Source organism: Solenopsis invicta, chromosome 10 (genome assembly GCF_016802725.1).
Source record: "Solenopsis invicta isolate M01_SB chromosome 10, UNIL_Sinv_3.0, whole genome shotgun sequence".
Lineage (NCBI taxonomy): Eukaryota > Metazoa > Arthropoda > Insecta > Hymenoptera > Formicidae > Solenopsis > Solenopsis invicta.
The window spans coordinates 9,579,180-9,600,307 of NC_052673.1; the positions used below are offsets into that span (position 1 = coordinate 9,579,180).

The 21,128-nt window shown below is 29.9% G+C and overlaps 1 protein-coding gene across 4 annotated transcripts; it reads right to left on the bottom strand.

Annotated features, from left to right (window-relative positions):
• Positions 1-36: 36 nt before the first annotated feature.
• On the bottom strand, positions 37-16,401 carry LOC105193297 (probable basic-leucine zipper transcription factor Q). 4 transcript variants are annotated; one of them, XM_026135485.2, is made up of 8 exons: positions 16,089-16,401; positions 8,606-8,740; positions 5,944-6,062; positions 4,287-4,706; positions 3,219-3,464; positions 1,336-1,646; positions 693-876; positions 37-559 (listed from the first exon to the last, which is right to left on the bottom strand). In XM_026135485.2, the coding sequence occupies exons 1-8, from the start codon at positions 16,126-16,128 to the stop codon at positions 299-301; spliced, it is 1,716 nt and encodes a 571-aa protein (XP_025991270.2). In that variant the 5' UTR covers positions 16,129-16,401; the 3' UTR covers positions 37-298. The 4 variants fall into 4 exon arrangements, with proteins under 4 accessions (XP_025991270.2, XP_039310128.1, XP_011156009.2 ...); XM_039454194.1 differs by having other exon boundaries at positions 1,336-1,583; positions 4,281-4,706; XM_011157707.3 differs by having other exon boundaries at positions 4,281-4,706; positions 16,089-16,400.
• Between the last annotated feature and the right edge of the window lie 4,727 nt (positions 16,402-21,128).

Consider the following 21,128-nt stretch of genomic DNA (forward strand, 5'->3'; position numbering starts at 1 on the left):
CCTTTTAATTCATCCCTTTAATATCAGTGCAAAGAATTTTACACGAAAACGTATATTATTATTCAACAATGAGCGAGGAACGTGTACTATTTACATTACCTCTAAAGTACAAACCTACATACTATCCTCTATTAATAAAATAAATTATATATATGTACAGATAAAAAACTTATTTTTTTTTAACTAGATGAGAAGTTGCATCATGGAAACAAGATGGTTTCCAGATATGGAATATTGAGCTTATAATTTTTTTTTTTGATTAATTTTATGAATCTTTGATTGATCTGCTGCTCTTGATTCAAGAATTATCTTTGCTTTCCTCCGCGTTGTTTGTACTGTTATCGTGATTTTTGTACGCCGAGAAGAACGCCAAGGCTTTCATCAGCTGGTAGCTTTTGCTGATAGGTATATTACTGTCGTACAAGTTCTTTGAAGATTTACAGTCTACGTAGAACCACCAGTTGCACTTCAGAATCGTTTGATCGAATAGCGTCGATTCCGGACACAGGAAACTCTTCATGATTAAACCATCGTCTGTCAGTGCGCAAACGTGGAATACCTAATTGAAAATTAATTTCAAGAATTTTCAAAGCAGCAACAACGATTGTTGTAATAAAATCAGTGAGATAAATATCTTTTTAATAGATTTTTTTTATGGATTTAAAGAGTGACGTAATTTTTGAAAACCTTACCATACATCCCAAGTCTTCGTCGGCATAGAGACCCGGAAAATGCTTTTGATCGCCACAATAGAAGCTCGTATCCGGCAGGTCGACACGACTTGCGAAATTGTCGTCGAAGTTCTTATCGTATCCAACGGGATAGTATTCCCGCGGCGCATTCATCACTTTAGTAGCTCCGGAATTATATTTATTGCTGTAAGTATGAAAAAGTTGGGTTTTTCTTCTCAGTAACTTATTATGTATATTACCTTTTACTGTATAAGTAGATATATAATAAAACATTGTATATAAAAAATTAAATTGACGTAAGTAAATTAAACGAGGTATTCTATATAAAATGTTCACTTTTTTGAAGTAAAAATCAGTATTTTTTAAATAATTAAATAGTTGTACGAAAAAAAAGATTAGTTACAGCAGCAAATATTGTATAGCAACTAAATTACAATTGTTTACAGTTAAAATGTATCACACATTTATTCTTACTACTGTAACTTGAATTAATCTTCTTTTTTCGTGCTTAAAAAAGATTAAAATTGTAAAAATTTTAATTATTATTCAGCACTAAGAATTATTGTGATATAGACTTATCTTATGTTTAAGGAAGATTAATTAAATATACGAAAATCGGAAATATTGAATAAAAATGATTCACTTTTTAAAAGGTGCGAGTGTGGTTGTGGTACTGGTACTTGTAGTTGGTCCCTGTTGCTTTTTAAGAAGCTGTTGCTGTCTTAGAAGAATTGCGGCTTCCAGGGCTTCTAGAGTAATATTACTTGCTTCTGCGAGAGCTTTCAAGGAGGTTTCCATTCCTTGGATGGGAGCCAAGGAAGGTAAACTGTTGGGTAATGACTGTCGTTTATCATTAAGTTGAAATGATTGGCTGCCATCAGCTGCAGAAGGCTGCAACGAAAGCAGAGTCATTTCGTTCACTGAAGCAGCCATCTCGTCGCTCGGCAAAGGTAGCTGTACATAAATAATAATAATATTTAAATAATATTTAAATAATATATAATCTTTAAACATATTTCTACAGATATTATCTGGTATCTTTCTGCAAAATATGGTGCAACTTTATTCAGCTAATGCATGAGAATTCCTATGCAGCAAAGTATGTTGCAGTGACATTTTAATTTTGCATATTGTGGTGCAATGTTTTAGAAACATTGTTAAAATACAAATGTGCAATATAATTTTAATATAACTTTAATAAAGTTTCAAATGCATTGTGAAGATAAATTTCTAAGATTTTTTGTATAAATATTTACGTACGCGTGCACATTTTCTAATTCATTAAACTTAGTAGTGTTACATAAATGTATGTTGTATTTATTATCAGCACGAGTCTACGATTAGTCAAGTGAAGAATTTTTTGAAAATGCTCAACAGTTATAATTAGTGTATCCAATGAATGTGTCTAATATTCAAATAAATAAATAAAATATTGAGCATGTATACGAGTATGAATTTAAGTTTTTTTTGTATTCATAAGAAATAAATACTTTTCATTTGAATAATTGCATTTGTGAATATAATTACGAATATTTTTGATTTCACATTCCTATTCTGCGCTGCTAAAGTCTGTTGTATTAAATTTATTTTTGTTCTCTTTAAATTTATTGAATTATGAAGATGTTTACTTTATTCTTAACGAGGTTACTACAAACTTTTTATCAGACCCTGACACAAGCGTATCAATTATTATGTAGGAAAGTGCATTTTCTTATGATCTTGACTTACTTATAAGTAATCGCTTAACTGCTGATACAATATATAAAACATCTTGAGCTCGATTAAAATGTGTAAAAAAATGATTATGACTACTAAGAAAAAAAATGAATGCTATTTTTACTTATGCATTTACCGGATAGTTATTTAAATGATGTATTAAATAATACCATTTATTAGCATGCTGGTTGCGTTATGATTAAAATATTGTAAAAACGTGACATTAATTATTAAACAATATATATTAGATAATATAGTTGCTTATTATATCTTAATTTATATTTTGTATAAATTAACATTAAATTTATAAAATATTGTATTATTCATAAATTTCATATTTATAATATAATCATATGAATTGAATTTCAAAGAATCAATACATGATATGATTTAAAATATTTCCTATTCAATAATTACAATAATACTGTGATAATAACACAGATAAGAATATTAAGTAATATATATTTTTAATGAAAAGTTTTAATTGTTATATGAAAAACATATCGTTATACACTAAGAGAAATGTTTGGTAAAATCAAGTAACGTTAAATAGTGATCAAATAAATTTTATATTTATAATTACTAAATTTGTTGTTTTGATCAAACACCTAACCTAGCCTTAATCAAATAATTATTTTTATACAACAAATTACAAAAAGTTTTGTTAAATGTCACTAAGTTTTTTAGTACCAGTAACTACAAAATTCATTTGATCATTATTCGACCGAACGTTAGTTGATCTTACCAAACGATTTCTCTCAGTGTACAAATGTTATATTATGAAAAGTATTGTTATATAAATTGTTATACCTGTGTAAAATCATCTTTTGATACTTCGTTGTCGGAATCCTGTAAGAGGGTACCACCACCACCGATTCTGTGTGTGAGTTTTGCTGACGACTGTGGCATTGCGATGAAAGGTGGCAAGCCAATGTTTGTCGTTGCCTTTGATGATGACGACGATGAAAGGCCCTCAGGCTCGGTCATACCAACTGGCGGAATTGCGGCGATGATAGGTAGTTTCGGCATCGCTCCCGCAACCGCCATTACTTGTGGCTGTAGAAAACAAAATATATAGAAACAAAGTTATAGAAACAGACAAAAATGCAAAGCTATATTATTCAAGATTTAATTACATATCACATTCTTGATATTAAAAGTTTTTCAGTGAGATAATAATTGAAGCGAAAATTAGAAATATGCTTATGTTTTGCTATTGCTATTATTTGAAGTTTTTGAAATAATACTTAATTTAATATAAATTCATAACCGCGGTTTGTGTACAACAAATTAAATACAAGATAGGCCAAGACATAGCAAGATCTTGGGGCTGAAATAATATTTCATGTTTCAATTCATAAATCGAACTGCGCGCTATTATTTTCGGTTTCGCAGTTCTTGAAAATAAAACTCACTTGCATCTCTAAAATCCCTTTATCTAAAAAAAAAATAAATAAATAAATAAATAAATAAATAAAAAATAAAAAATTTGTTACAAAAAATAGCAAGTTAGCATCGGTATTATTAAACTGATTTTTAATTTAACCGAAAGCATGCATCAATTTTTGATAGCAGAAAGAGAACAAATTGAATCTGCAATATCTGATGATGTTGGTAAACTGCCGTTAAAAATATGACAAGGCCTGCTGGTAATTTACAATGCTCACACGCGCAGATTTCTGCCACCAATCTGTTGACAATCTATCTTTGTCGACGGTATGTAAGCAAATTAATGGAACAGACTATGGATCTGCAGTCAAAATCTAATTGATTTGTTGCAAAACAAATTGTTGGCACTTTGCTATCTGGTTGAATTAAAATTTAAACAGTACTAAATAATTAACAGTTTGAAATAAAACTAAAGTAGATCACCATAACCATTTGGTCCTTCTTGTTATCTGTCGCCATAATCTGCTGCCGTTGTGCGAGCAGTTGTTGCTGCTGTTGTTTTTGCTGTTGCTGCATCTTTTGCTGTTGTATCTGTTGCAGTCTCATAGCTTCCTGTTGCTGCTGACGTTGTTGTTTCAATATCTGTACCGCTAGCGCCTCCTGTTGTATTCTCTGCTGTTGCTTCAGCTTGTTTTCTTGGTGAATTCGTTGGTGATGCTGGCGCAGCGCTTCTTGTTGCATCGCGGATAGCACGGGTGATGGTTTTAGAGCAGTTGCGTTCACTATCAGTTTCTGACGTTCAGGTTGCTGGGTCATCGGTCGGACCGTTCCGATGGGCAACGGCTTGAAAGGCGGAACTACCTGGCGAGTATTTAACGAGCTTGCACGCGTATCGTCGCGATTGTTTGCCTACAAAGATAATGGAGTGGTTCAGTAGTAATTCAGTATGAACTGAAAAATGAATTTTTTAACATCGTCTCTTAAACCCTAATCTTAATGTACACGCTAACCCTAATAATACAGTGTAGACCTATAAACTGTACTTTCTGGAAAGTTGCTAGAAGCTTATTTGTGCGTCGCCTGAAGAAACGTCAGTAAAATGCATGTCATACAAACACCGTGTATATGAATGCCGTCGGAGCGACATTCACGCACTAATTGTGACAAGGCCGATACCGGCAGATCGTAGTCCATATTTTCTTGTAGCTATGTGGAAAAACTGTTCCATCTTATTTCCCGACCTAGATATTCCTTTCGAGGTAAACAAAGCATCAATATTTCACAATCATTTCAGCAATTTCCTTCACTCTCGAGACTCAATAAAAGTGAATGTAGTCACTAAGTACATTCATACACAAATGGTTGCAAAATTAATGTAAACTGCAATAATACGCACACAAGTCTAACAGCAAGTCTTTATCGGTACTTTAATTATTATTTATATTTGATTATAAAATTAATTCTAAAATTTAGATTTCCTAGGAGCAAAATGTCAGTTGTGAAATAATAGACGCACATGTAGTTTCTTCCAGCGGCTACGAAATGAAAAGTTAGTAACGGCATTTTAGAATATAATCCTATATTTATCATCGATCGTTGTCGACATGTGCCGGGAGGCGAGATCGAGATGCAACATCGAGAACAGATGCAATTAGATTGCACATCATGGAATGGTCAAAGCGGATTTCCAGAGGGGATATCTATGAATAACGAGCGAACGCTTTCGCGCTGATCCTCGGTCTCCATTGGACTTTCCATGAGTCGATTTGAATGTGCCTATCATTTACATCGTGATATCTATCGCCAGGATACTCAGAACCGAAAGTATCGTGTAAGCGAACGTGTCAGGTTTAGTTGTTGGTACAGAGAAGCTTCAGGGCAGGAAGGAAAGTAGAAAATACAACAAACAAATGCAAAATAGGTGATAAGCGAAAGTAAAATCGCCATCCTATTTATTCATTTCATTTGATCGGTTTTTTGCATTTCGTTTCATAAATATTATTTGTATCAATTATTGAATATACATATACCATAAATATAATATATTGTATTTATGTTATATATATTTTTTTTATATAACCTGATGAATGTTTTACTTGCCTATGTCATTGGACGAGCCTAAATTACTTTAAAACTGCTTACTTACCGGATTTAAAGGATTAATTGCGAGTCCGTTAACTCTGTTCGATTGTACACTTCGTCGTTTTGTACTTTCCAAATTGGAGAGCGATTGGCTGAAGCCTAGTTCGTCTCCAATGGAAAACCCTGCAAGGAATTCAAGTTGAATTAATTTTATTAATTATAAAAATTACGTGCAAATTGAAGGATCTATCTTTTCAAATAGTACTGTTAGGAAGAAGCGACAGATTTAACTGCAATTTAATTTATTTACAATGAGAAGAAGACAGCGCTATTGTAGAAAGCTTCCTATAAGTGTGTTAAGAGAATAGAGAGAGACTCGTAGTGAGGCATAAATATACATGAAGAGTCAGTCAATATAGGAATAGCAGATTTTTAAATTCAGAACCATTTCCAATGCATCATTTCCTCTCCTTTTCTCAAATTATCTTCAATTTTCGTAATCATATTTACCCATAACTTGGAGTTTTACACACTGTATTATAATGTTTTACATTTATCTCTTTATTACATGTAAATTTACATATTAAAACTGCAAGTTCTTTTTGAAATCATTATCGTTATTGCATCTCCGTTTACACCAATGTAGTTAGGTAATAGTAGCATATACTCGTACAATATAATTGCTGAAACGAAAAACACTAGTAAACTGACGGTTGTTGAAGTGGGTAGACGTTGTGCAAAAACGCATTGCATCATTTTAACGCCTAGTAGTTCATTTTTATGTTGTCGACATTTAATTCTCATCATACATTAAATGCAAATCGTGTTCTTGTCGAAAAGGTCTTCTTTTACAAAGACGAGTATTTAGTCAACTGGGCCAGGCCAAGGCGATGAATAAATCATCGTTTCTTGTCAATGCATTTTAAAAGAAGCGAAACCGCGACTGGTCGGAGGGTAGAATTCAATGTGAATTGCGTTCACAGGTTAAGTCATTACTTAGTACGCCAACAGGACAGTCTATGTTTATTGCGAAATAATTTTGTTACTAATGATGTTGCAATTTCCCATAGCAATTAACTTACATATAAATCTTATTTGAAAATAATTCATTATGATTAAAAATAAATTACAATAGTGGGAAATTACCAGAATAAATAGGACAGTTTTCTCAGATCTGAAAGATATCTTGCTTTGTCTTAAGACGTCTTGCTTTTTTGAAAAGTTTCGAAGAGATATTTTTTTGCGATTTAACAGACATTTTATGTGACAAACATCTTAAAAATATCTTTTAAAATATCTTTCAGATGTTTATAGATTTCTTTTAGAAACTCTAGAAACCTATCTTTGATAAAATCTGTTTAGACATCTTTTAAACACCTTCTAGAAGTATATCGTAAAAATATCATTAATAAGATATCTTTTAGATATCCACGAGACCTCGATATTTTCTAGGAAAACGATAAGAAACAGATACTTTGAAAAATTAATGGCGAGGTAAAACTACATATTTTAATATTTAATAATTATAAAAAATAAAAAAACCACAAGTTTGTAATAAAAATTTGATTTGACAGTTTGACTGGCTATTACGTTATGACATCGCAGATGTTATTTCACTCGAATGTACTTATCACATCTTTTTGAAGGAAGCCTTATGTAATAAATGCACGCAATTCGATGCATTTTCCGGCAGTGACATGAAAAACGCATCTATCAGCACGCACGCAAATCGCGCACGGATAGACGATAATTTTGACGTAATACTCAAGTCACTTTGTTTCTCAATCGGTTGGAGAAAATTTATATGACGAAAATAAATATTTATGGACAAAAACCGGTAGGAACATAGTTCTTGAACTATTGACAATAAAATAAAATGATTAAATCAATGACCTGCTTTGGTCACGCATAATTTAGAAATCACTATTGACATTTGCTTTTAGTATGCGCGGAGAATATTTCATAATCCGTGAAAGATGAGTATATTTAAACTAAGTTCGTTTCATATATAAACGCTATTACCAACTGATAAATATCTTAATTCGGAAGTTTTTATTGCAAACAGTTCTTGCAAATAGAACGATCAGCATGTTACAAAATTTCTTTACAGTGATTATGACTAAGCAATTTATGCAACACATAAAAAGCAATTCAAATGCAATTCATTGTTATTTGAAAAACTAAGCATCAAAAGAAGACGTGTCAAAGAAAAAGAATTTCAATTAGCAGTATGGTTATACTTCAGCATTGTACTTTAGCTATAAATGAAATCTTAATAAACTTAATTGAATTAATTACAAATATTAAATGACTTAATGCTTTAAACTGAAATCAATTTACTTAGTACACAATTTTAATCAACATTTTTGTAAGATATCTCACAAAATGGTTTACTATACAATTTATTTCTATAATTTGTAATTAAAAATATGCGTTTAATAAAATTTAATATCTTCTTAAAAGGTTAAACATTCTTAGGAAAGCTTTATTATGCAAAAAGTGCTTTATTAACTTTGTGAATATAAATTTCAAACGCAGACATGGACGAGATTTGGTCGATTTTATTCGCGCTTTGCGTAATAATTATATTCCTTCAAGGCCGTTCATTTTCTCTACAATCTCCTACATGAAATTAATCGATCGAACTAGATTATAGAACCACCGATCCACATCAGTAAACGCGGTTATTGAATTGACGATCGTGATCGTTCCCATATTCAACTCACCGAGGCCGACGTAACCCTTAACACCACCCAGGTTTCTGACACGGAAGAGACCGGACTTTTTGAAAGCGCAGTTTAGAACAAAACCAAAGTCCGATTGAAACACACACGTGCCTAGTGCCTCTCGCCACGTACATCCTGCAAGCAGAACCGGAAGAAACAAAGCCATGGATCGTACCTGTGATCCATCGAATCCGGAATGACGATCTGCGATTCGTTATGCTTCAAGATGAACACAGTTTGATGAGTCTTGATGTATCATTGTCTCAAGCTGTTACATTAATGATGCCTCTCAAGCTGTTACATGCATTTACATACATTTTCAATCATAAAATTGTGATTTTAGCTTTTGTTGTCAATTATTTTTAAATTAAAAGATAAAAGAAGAATTTACAGTTGTTAATATAAAGAAATTATAAACAAGTGCCAAATTAATTTTTAAGAAATGAAGAATTTATATTCAAATCTTATAATTGTAAATAATTAGCTGCTGTCACTATATAAATATATTATTACGATTAAATATAATAATATAATAATATTATAATTAAATGTGTGTAAATATAGTTTAACAAATAGTGAGAAAAAACAATACTTTAACAAAAATTAATTATTAAAAATTGCTAAATAATCAGATACGAGTTTGCAAACTTTTTAGTATTCTGTGCTATTCTTCGTCGTCTGTTAACCATCGCGTTTTCAAAATATATACTTTTATATATGTAATATTTGCCTGACAACTAAATAAATAAATAGAAAGAAGATTATTAATATTAATCCTTACATATATGTTGAATAAAAATTAAATCTGCAATTTCTATTAGATGATTTTTCCTAAACTGATACTAACACGTAATTATTAAGATAATTCTTAAGACATTTCGAACATATTATAAATCGTTATACACAACACCTAAAAAACATTTTTGAGTTATTGAGTTATTAATATTTATTGATCATTTATATTCAGTGATGTAACAATATAAATTGTAGTATAAACAAAAGTAACTATAAATCTCATCCTTGCAACCTCCTTTCTCAATGCCAATTTTGAAGATAAATAGCTTTGCTGTCATAACCGTCACAAAAAAAAAAATAAAAAAAAATAATAATAGTGACTTATGGATACGTGTTTTCTCTTTGTTTAAACATTATGAGGCAATCAAGCAATTGTAGGTCAAATGCTATTAAATTGCCATCAAAACGACCTTCACTTTATATCAGTTTTCTGTATCTTCAATGATATAAATATATTCATTTCTGTTAGTAGAATTTTTAATAGTAATGTGCACTACATTTTAAACGTAATTATCTCTTATTTAGATCTACACGGAAAGAACAGTTTTGCTAAAGTACCTAAAAATTAAGCTAGATACAGATTTATATCTAGCTAATTATGTTTTATCATTAAAATAATTATGTAGGTTGTTCAAATTAGTTGCTAGAATGTTAAAGTTGTTTGTAATATTATTCATTATGCTTAACCATTTTGTATAATTATATTAGTGGTCCAACAAAATTATTGTCAGATCTGCATCTAGCTAAATTTTTAGGTATCAACAAAGCCGTTTTTTTCCGTGTATTGCTTGGCCATCCACGCTTTTTATGACAATGATTATGAAATGACTATCCAATTGACACGGCCAATACATCGTTTAGTTATATTAAAATGAATTACGCACATCGAGTAAGTACGTTTTGTACAAATTGGAGTCTCTTCTTTGCGGGAAAAATACTTTAAGCTTTGTAAAAGGTATTTCCGGAATTTGTTTAAGAAATATTTGCTGATCGGGAACGTGCCGCTGGGCCATAGCCTAGTGACCCACTTGAAACTTGACTAAACGTCCTGGCGTTGACCAACGTTGACCGAACACCATACATTGCATGGTTTCCATGTGACGAAATAGCTTTCTTGCCAAATCATAAGAAATTTTTTAAAATTTATGACTTTTAACTGATGCATGCATTACCATACTTGGATATATTAACATAAATAAATTATTAATCGCAATTATTTAGAAATCGCTTTCGACCTCGATACCAAACTCAAAATATAATATACATTTATTCATAGCAAAGTAAAAGAAAATTTTTTCGTCATCAGACAATTATTTAAAATTGTGAGAAAAAATATTATAAAAATAATAATCAACTGATTCTTCATGGAGTGTTGTTCGCAGGCTAGAGAAATCACGACAGTTGTAACCTTTTTTTTTCTTAATTAGAGACAACCGGATGAGAAATAACTTTATGAAAGAGATTGTGCAGACGGATATGTAATGAAAAGTACACAAATTGTCATATTGCGATTTTATAATTGACGGAGCAGATTAATACTTTGTTGTCTGCCGATAGATTTCCTTATTACCATAAATATAGCCAGAGGGAGGCCGGAACGATCACTACTCTGTTTTCGCTTCAAATTTATTATACAATCGTCTACTGTGACGCACGAAAGTCGGCGAAACGAGTGGCGTTTCGTAATGTGAGAAATTATCTCTGAATAGAAATTTTATCGTTCCAGTCCGATAAACGGATGTAAACCCCCTTTTTTTTAGAGCACTACCGGTAATGACACATCGCGTGTGTGTCACTCATGATAGTGAAAAGCAGAAGAAATCAAAGCTGCAAAATTTCACCGTGATTCGTGATAAATTAGATGTGCGGTCACACTAGTTATATTCAAATAACGTTCGCAGTTGAACGCACATACTGGTTCACTTATTTATAATTGTATAATAATAATATATGAAAAGTAAAATTGGTGTATATGCCTAATTCAATTGTAATATAACAGCTGTTTGATTAAAAGATACCAACAAGATATATTATTATATTTATTGGCAGAATAAAAATAAATGATTAACGGCAAGACTGAGCGTTCTATCAAAGAAATTTATTTCGAAAAACTGTACTAGTTTAAATTATTTGTAGTTAATAGCCAAACGAGAGACATTTAGGACAGATTCACACTTTCACTATTTCGCTTCTTGAGAGGTACTTGATGCAACCGAGTCATGATATGATTCTTATAAGAACTGAATATCGGATTCTACAAACGATGGCGAAATTTACTTTTCTTCTCTTAAGCGGGATTCTCATCGTCGAACGACATAACAATGATTGTATGTGAGCGAACCGTGTAATACTTTCCTAAGGCTGGCCTTCACCTTGACTGTCGGCTGCTCCGATAATGTTACTCTATTATCTCTGCTCTATCATCAGGTACCGATTACAAAGAAAGAAAGAAAATCGAAACGATCGAAATATTTAGAAATTTACAATCTCTCCTCCTGCAGACGCTAACAATTGTCGACGTAAACTAGCTAACGATAAAATAAACTTCCAACGAACCATTAAATTATATGTAATGACTTGTCGATCATGATCATTAATCAAAGCAAAATCGCTTAATAAGGGAAAGTAGATCACATTTTACTCTTCGAAATATATTCTTGATTCCTAATCTTGGCGTTTGTTTGAACAAATAGATGAAGTAGTTTATAAAATAAATTGCGAATATTGTTATACGATTTGTCGGGTACAAATCATTTCTTATAAGATATTAGATTTGGAAAAGAAAGAAAAATAAATTTTATCTGACAATTGTAAATTTTTTTTTAATGAATTTAAAAAGTATTAAATTGATAAGAACACGGCAATGTTGGAAGCAACTAAATAGAAAGTATGCACACAGATAACATTTACGTAGATACGTTGACCTGATTCCCCAAATACGCATCCCATGAATCTTGGTAAAAGAATTATCGACAGAAGTAACCGGTCATTTTTCAGAGCAGCCTAATTTTTGACCGGTCACGTCCTCATTACAAAGTCATTCAAAACGGTACATTCTCCTATTTTTGTGTCACGTATCGCTTTATCGAACTTGAAGAAATAGATTGCATACACGTTGCATACGTAATAAATAAATTATTGTTTACAAATAAATAACACTGGCAATATACCTATGACAATTCTGATTTTAATATAAATAATTGAATGAGATTTTGTATTTTTAAAGTGTCATTTATGATGCGATTCTTAAAAATATTTGTCAAAGTCGAATAAATAAAAGTTGTTTGTAGAGATTTAATAATTATCAGAAATTTAATAGTAACAGGATTCTCTTTTTTTTATTATCAATGAATCAACAGTCCAGTAAAACGTAGTGACCAGTACATTCAGAAGTTGGTCAATACAGATATACAATTAACTTTAATTCAACGACCACAGGAAAAATGCGCATTTCACTTTAATTCTGAGCCTAAAAAAACTTATACATAGTTACTTTTCCATTCTAAGGGCCGGTCGTTCCACTTTCGGGTAAACTATGTGGTAAATTATCTAATGGATAAATATGTATGTCTACACACAAGCATATAACGTACGCGCAGAGATAGACATTTATCAGTTAAATAACTTGACACATAGTTTATCTGGAGATGGAACAATCGTCTCATAATATTATAAATATATAAGTATGAAAGTCGCTTTTCTAATAATCGTGGAGAAAGTTCTTGTGCATCTTTAATTACGCGTCAAATCCATTGACTCCTGTTAAGTTTATAGCATGTATAAAAAAAAATAAGAGCTACGTTCTCTACGTTCTAAGATATCTTTTACAGAGTCTTCAACAAATACTCTCTCGCAATAAATACTCTCTCTCTCTCTCTCTCTTTTCTTCTTTACTTTTGTAAAAATAATACATAATTATATAGTAGAAGAAGCGAAGCAGGCTTCAATCCCTTTCTCTTTAGATCACTTTCGATGACCGATCATCTAGCGATTGAAATTGTGTACTTTCGTCGCGACGCACACGGCGTCCTGCTCTATTTTTTCCACTCTACATTTCGCGATGCGTGTACCTGATCTTTTCGCACTTTCTAGCCTGCATCACTGACCAAATCAATGGTTATACTTTTCTCAATGCGATAATTTTAAACCGCGTACGCGTTATGCATGCTGTTATGTAGAGCGCAGGGTCTCGAGTAAGAAGCATTTTGTTGTAGGAAACTGTTTTAAAATGCTTTTAATTTTATAACATTGCCAGGAAATCAAATAATGTAATATTTAAATCCTTTGTTACTTATTAAAAAAAGATTGTTACGTATTAGTGAAGAATATTAATTTTTCAACACTGTTTTAATGGTAATTATAAATATAAATTTAAACAAAATATCCATTTTTAATTGTAAATATAAATTTTAACAAAATATACATTTTCAAATAAAAATAATCATGCGTATTCGTAGCAGTCGAAAATATGTAAAAATAAAAAGTAATGTAAAAATTGTATTCAGAAGATTTAATTGTTTGAATTGAATATGTTGTCACTTCTTATTTATTTTATACAATATTTTGTTCTGAATTTTATCATAAATATTAATAAAAATGTGTTTATTAAAAATTTTAAAAAATTTTAACATATATTTATTCCAATAAATAAAATAATTATCTGTAACCAAGATTTTATATAGTCAAGATGATTATTAAGCATATTTATTCAGTATATTTGAGCAAATGGTTAACGTAATGGGAACCACGGCTAATTATATAATTTCGTCATTTTTATTTACACATTATATACACATATTAGATATACGATATGTACACCGACTAGTTTTAATTAGTCCCTCTCTGCTATATAAATGAATAATTTTCAATGTTACTTGTATTTACCAAAAAAAATTTACTGTGTTCTAACATATATAAGAATATTTTTTTTTTTACAAAAACTATATTTCACACACATGCTTATTTTACAATTTTTATGAAAATATTACAAAATACCAAGTTATTGTGCTGGAACTACTACTTACAAATATTTTGATTGGCTATATATATTTATCACAAGAAACAAATTGTGTTATTTGTATAAAAAAATTTTTATTTGTTTCTTTAAAAAAATTAATTTTGATTAGAACAGCGTTTTTTTGCAAAAATATTATAAATTTCCTTATAAAAACAGGTCAAAATTTTTAAAAGATTTTCACTGATCTTGATACTTCAAGTGCAACGTACTACGGCATCGACCGCAAGAAGTCCAGCTGCTTTTCACAATGCGTAACCTCGCAGTCACGCTCAGATCATTGCAAACAGTAGCGTAAAATTACGGAAAATTATATTTTTACACAATTCACGTATCTGAGTATGATACGAGTTTTCCGCAAAATATATAACGCCTGTTTAATGTAAAATCTTACACAAAGACCCCATATGTACAGATGCACTTTGTCACGAAAAATTTTTTCGCTAGAGAGAAACAAGACTATTAGTACAGTAAAGAAGAAGTACGCTGATTAATTGATCGATTTACAGCCTGAGACGTGCAGTCAAGTTAAGAGTAATGTACAGACGTCGAAGTCGATAGCACAGAATAAAATTATGCAGTTCATACAAGGTGCAATAAAAATGAGAGAAAGGCCCAACAAATGAAATCGCCCATGTAAAAACGTTGTCGGTTTTTACGATCGGCTTTCAAATTCGACTGCAAATCGTGATTTAAAGCTTTATAACATATCTAAATAGTGCATTAAAATATTAAATGAATACTTAAATTTATCTCTTTATACTTATTGGCATTAATAAGTAGAAAATAATGTATCATTTTAATGACATTTTAAAACGTTTTCTTCTTAACAACTTTGTGCACTTTACGATAATATACATCAATTTATATAAAGATAATTAAAAGTTCTTTTTATTAATTGTCAAAAAACTGACGCAATTAATATTATAGTAAAAAAAGTATTTTATTATAAACCACGATCATGCATAGAAAAATTTGAAAATCGATGCTTATGTCAAAAGAAATATTTAATAAAAGTTTACATTCGTATGTATCAAACGATTAATGCATTTCGGGATTGTTCTATGTATTTTATGTACATAAAAGCAAATTATTTTTCATGTTGCGAAATTAACGTTATATTTATAGCAAGTTCTGTCTAGTTGATTGTAAATCTTTCCGATTAACTTGAATAATGCACAATCGCTCGATAAATATGAATGTTCCACAGAACTGTAATTAAAACAGTGCATTAATGTATAAATATAAATTCGACAAGAGAGATGAAATATCCGGATGCGCTTGCATCTCGACAGCCACATTGTCAGTTCTGCATTTTATGCATCTTACGCGGTAGAAGTGGCACAGCTGGATGATTTTTCAATCAACAGTGATATTTACCTTAATAAAAATTTAAATTGTTTACTTAAAATTAATTTAAAATTCAGTTAAATTAAATTATAATGCGTTGATTTAAATGTTTTAATGCGAGAACAAGAAAATAAATTTGAATTGCTAAAGTCTTAATTTGCCAAACACAGTTATATTAGTAAATTAATAAAGATTTGTAAAATTGTATTTCTACTTCTATTTCCTACAAAAGTATAAAAATATAAATAATATAATTTTTTACGAAACAACGCAAGGTAAATCATCGGCCACGTCTTTACTTCTTAAAAAAAAAGAGCTACTTACCGACGACCACAAAGAGGAATAATGTAGTGGCGATCTTCATTTTTGTCGATCCAGTTTTAATTATCACTGTCCTAAGGATTTCGAAAGGGCGTCGTCCCTCGCGAAACTATCCTAAGAATCGTTATGAACAAGGAAGATAAAGTAACAAGCACGCAAAGAGAACTTGCTCGCAGGCTGATCGAATTCCTGCTGTAAATGATCGACGATCGTCGATGGAAAACGTGCGGTGAGCTACTCGATCTCGCGGATACTAATAGTACATGGACATGCTCGACAAAGGCGAACACGCGGGGCACTTTCAGACTTCATCTGGCTTCCAGGGCCGACCAAGTACTGGAGAACCTCACCATTTTCTGATATCCCCTCTCATTCAAGGAGGACATTCCAGCCAATACAATATTTTAAGATTAAAATTTCATATCATTGACACGTGAATTTTTTAAATTTAAGAATATATGTTTTCTCATGATTTGTAACGTTAAAATGTGCATTAATTACAGACATATATGTAACATTATTCTATAAATTGTTCTTTGACTTTAATATTTGTCTTCCGTTTGTTATTTATTTGACGTGCTTTTCAAATTATTCGTTATACTTTAACTTTAGATTAAAAGAAAATCTGCACATCACATTCTTTAGATTTAATATTCAAGTATATAATATATGATTTTTTTTAACTTAGAATTAATTTTTGACAACTTCTTATTTATTATAATGTGCAAAGCCGATAATAAAGGAAATTGATATTATTAAATAGCACTTTATGGAAAATTTATTAAATATTTAAATTTAATTTTCTCTATATTACACAAAATGATAAAATTTGATGGAGTCTGAGAGATATTTAACACTTTGTTTCTCATGACTGCTTTCTCTTTCTCTTTAATTTTTTATTTAACAATTATTTATCTGATTATATCTTTTCCTAAAAGCACACACTTATGATTTAAAAACATATATTTAATTTATAGGATTCATTTTTTATTAAATATTATGTGTAAAATTTTGAAATTAAATGAAGTGAAGATTAAAATTGACAGATTAAAATTAAACTCGGTTAGGTCCTGAATATCAAAGGGGATTTTATCGTAAAAGCCGTCCCTGAATGCCCCACCAGGTTTTCACTGAGAACGGCCCGCTCACGGAACAAGTACGATGCACGGTTGCGAGTTAAATCTTGGCAAGGTGCCGGTGACCCACTCGGACGAAACGATAACGGGACTGACATGCGTCCAGTCAAAGACGACCAAATCGATTACACATGCTGGATATTTATTCAAAAAATCGAAAAATATCCAGAAAGTTTATTATTTCTAAATCTAAATTGCATTTAAGTGCAATAGTGCTTTAAGAAAGAGAAAGAGAAAGACAGAGATTTATAAATATCTTAATATTTATTATATTATAAAAGTATCAAAGGTATTTTATTAAATATATTAAAATGAGAATTAACTTAACTCTTCAGTTTGTTAGCAGTTTGAAATATAAATTATAAAAATTATTGCGCTAAAGAAAAGCGCCAAGAATTTAAATATGTAATTTTCTCAGAAGATAAAAATTATAGGCAAAATAATTATAAAAATAATAATATCAAAAATATAAATCGGAGTATATTACATGCATCGGATCTTATTTCTAAATTTCCAGTCGCAATTCTAAAATCAAAAACCACCCGACCCTGTACAATGATGTAACCTACTCTGTTGCGTTAATTTTCCTGCAAAATTGCACTACACGTTCAGTAGAGGAGAAATAGAAAAGAAACGATGAAAAGATTGAACACATTGTTCGTGACCGGTGTGAATTACACATCGACGGTTGCGTTCGGAAGGAGAGAGAGGCATGTTTCGTTGGATACAGCGTGCACTTTCATCCGACCGTTTCGATTCTATATAGAAGCTAGAAGCTACCATTGCACTTGACCATGCAAAGGCCAAGAGTGTGTCAAGGTTTAACTGCGCTTTGTTATTTTATGGAGCATCAAACTGCATTCATCGGAACTTCAATTAATTTAATAACACTCACAGTACTGTAATATAGCTCTATTAAATAATCTACAATAAAAATTTTCTACAAATACAACCATAAAGTACTTAATGGATACAACAAAATGTAATATATATATATATATATATATATATATATACAATTTTTCTACAAAAGTCCTTCAATAAAATTTAATTTGTATATGACTTATCTGTATATATTTAACATTTTTTTTTTAAAAGGTATAAAGTAATATAAAAAAGTTAAAGAAAAACTTGTGATTTACTTTATAAATGTTCTATAATTTCGGTTTCTGAATTAATTTCACTGCACCATTCTTTACAGCACATTTTATTATAGTTATGCTTTTCTTCTTGTTGGATGCTACGTGCCTTTAGTTCCTATAATTAAAGAAATAAAAAAATGTAAGATCTTAATTCAAAATTTTAACATGTGTTGTCAAAAATAACCCCTTTTTTTTAATACATATCAATTACTTTTTCAATTCATTTAAAATAGCTTTCTGGCTATGTTCTGCCTTAACAGAATCAATATTTAAATCGTTGCAATATTTAAGAATTTTTTCCTTTAAAAATATACCATTTTCAATCTATAAACAATGATTTCTTCATGAAATTTTTATTTTATTGTTAAACAGTAAGAAATTCAAGTAAAATATTCAAGCTACAACTTAACATTAATATGCAATAATCATAAAATGCTTAAAAAATGCGAATTTTCTTAAGCTTGGACTTTATACCAACACCAGATTTTATTTTCTTGACAAATTTTTGTTAAAAAAAACATGTTTTTTTAAAAATATACTTTAATAAAAAATGTATTGCATAAAAGTTTTTATAAAAAATATTTTTATAAAAATCTTTAAAAATATTTTTATAAAATATTTTTATAAAATATATTTTTTATATTACTATATTTTATATAAAAATATTTTTCTTTAACAAAAATTTGTCACGAAAATTAAATGTGGTGATGGTATGAAAGCCAGGTTTAAGAAAAGCATTTTTTAAGCATTTTATGACTATTGCGCTATCTATCAATAAATATTAAAGTTTCTGTATATCAAAATATATACTCCATTGAACAAGAAAATCGAAGCCACAAACAATTTTCGACTGCGATTGGTCAAATATGTTTTTTAAGCCTTTAAATGTCCATTTTCATGAAAATTTGAGTTTAAAGGATTAAATAAATGACTTATTGTCAGTATTTTTGGATACAAAAATTCAAACTCATATTTGATTCTTGCCAACAATATCTCAATGATCAGCTCAACAGGATATGCTTTAATATGATTAAAAAAAATTAAAATACCATGTTACGTCGATTTTCGTGTTTAAACGATTACAACGACCTCAAAAACACTTTTTTAAAAATCTGAACAAAAAACAAAATTTACTTTTGCAACATATACTTTCGATTTTCGGTAAAGCACCTAAAAAGAATAGTCAGTTTTTGGACCACCATAATATATATATATATATATATATATATGGGTGGTCCAAAAAACCGACTGTTGTGTGTGTGTGTGTGTGTGTGTGTGTGTATGTATCTGCACGTACGTAAATACATATTTATTTAAAATTTAAATTTTGTACGGATTTATATCTATAATAATAAGAAAGAATGAATAAGCAGCTCTTACAAATTAGCAATTCAATTATTGAAACCCACGACTGAAACAATTTGTATGAAACGTAAACTTATTTCTATTTGCTTTATATGTACATACAATTTTTATGAAATATTTGTGACAACTTTGATGGTTATATATATGTAATGTTGTTGCGATAAAAGTAACTCATTGTTAGTTGCATTGCAAATAAATGCATTCTTATACGCAGTTTGAAATAAATATGGGTAAAAGATGAAATATAAAATTATATATTGTTTTACTTTGGTACGCGTGCGTTATTTATTAGCGTATACTACAAATTCCAATTATTATAGATTCTTTAATGTCGTGTTTGCATTATTTATTTCTATCAAAGTTTCCGAATCAAATAAAGTCTATTTTTATTCTACTTTTTCAAAACTTTATTTATAAGAACATTAAAAAAGATAAATGAAAATAAAATATTTATTTTAATAGTTCACCAAAATAAAATGTTTATTCTGCATAGAATATTTATAAATAAGTAAAAAAAGTATTTTTTAATATCACACATTGTCAGTCAATGTTATTTATTTAGTACAATAATTAATTTGAGAAAGAATTGCACATAATTTATCGACACGCAAGATGGAAGAAGTATGTAACATGTTGAAACGTAAATACAAGTTGTCTAAAAAATACGAGAAAAAAGTTTATTATGATTATTAGTACTCTTATAATCATTAATTTATTTATTCTACAGATTAATTATTTTATAGATTAATTACGATTTTTTCTTGGTTTTTTTTAGATATTAAAATTGAAAGACATAAAATTTTAATTATAAAAACATAATTGATTAATACACCACTCATTATGCAATAATATTTTTATAAATCGTGTAGCATGTAATTAATATTTTGTAACTTTAAGTCTAGAATCTATTAGATGATATTGTGATAAATATAATCGTTAAATTTTAATAAAAAATACTTATTATTATCAAAGTTACTGGATCAAACAGATTTCAATAATACCTTTGTCAAAGAATATAATTCGACATAATTTTTTTTTTATATTTCAGCGCCTCGAGCGCCTTTGTGTCTATGTCTAAGCGGTTCACTTCGTCGGTGTCTCGCACTCAAACGTCACACTTCCGTTTGTTCCCATACAGTTTCAACACCGCGAATCTCATTTGTTTGTCACGACCGCTTTTTAAAAACTGTATTCTTTTTTCTTTCCTTCAGAATATTATTTATACCAATAAATACGTACAGTCATGTTTTAAGTTTATGTTATGGAGCGATTCTCTTCCGCAACCTACGCATCTACAACAACCTTGTCTAACAATAACGAGTTATAAATACGAGTATACTGTTATCTATTAGTAATTAATACGTGAAAAATAGGATTTTATGAAAATGTTCTAAAAAATG

Bases quoted from the DNA above. Each gene is read 5' to 3' on its own strand.
- LOC105193297 (XM_011157707.3), bottom strand. From the start codon at position 16,128: ATGAAGATCGCCACTACATTATTCCTCTTTGTGGTCGTCG. The intron at 4,707-5,943 runs GTAAGTAAGCAG...TTATCTTTGTAG, and splicing joins CAATTAATCCTTTAAATCCG to GCAAACAATCGCGACGATAC. The intron at 1,647-3,218 runs GTATAACAATTT...ATTTATGTACAG, and splicing joins CAAAAGATGATTTTACACAG to CTACCTTTGCCGAGCGACGA.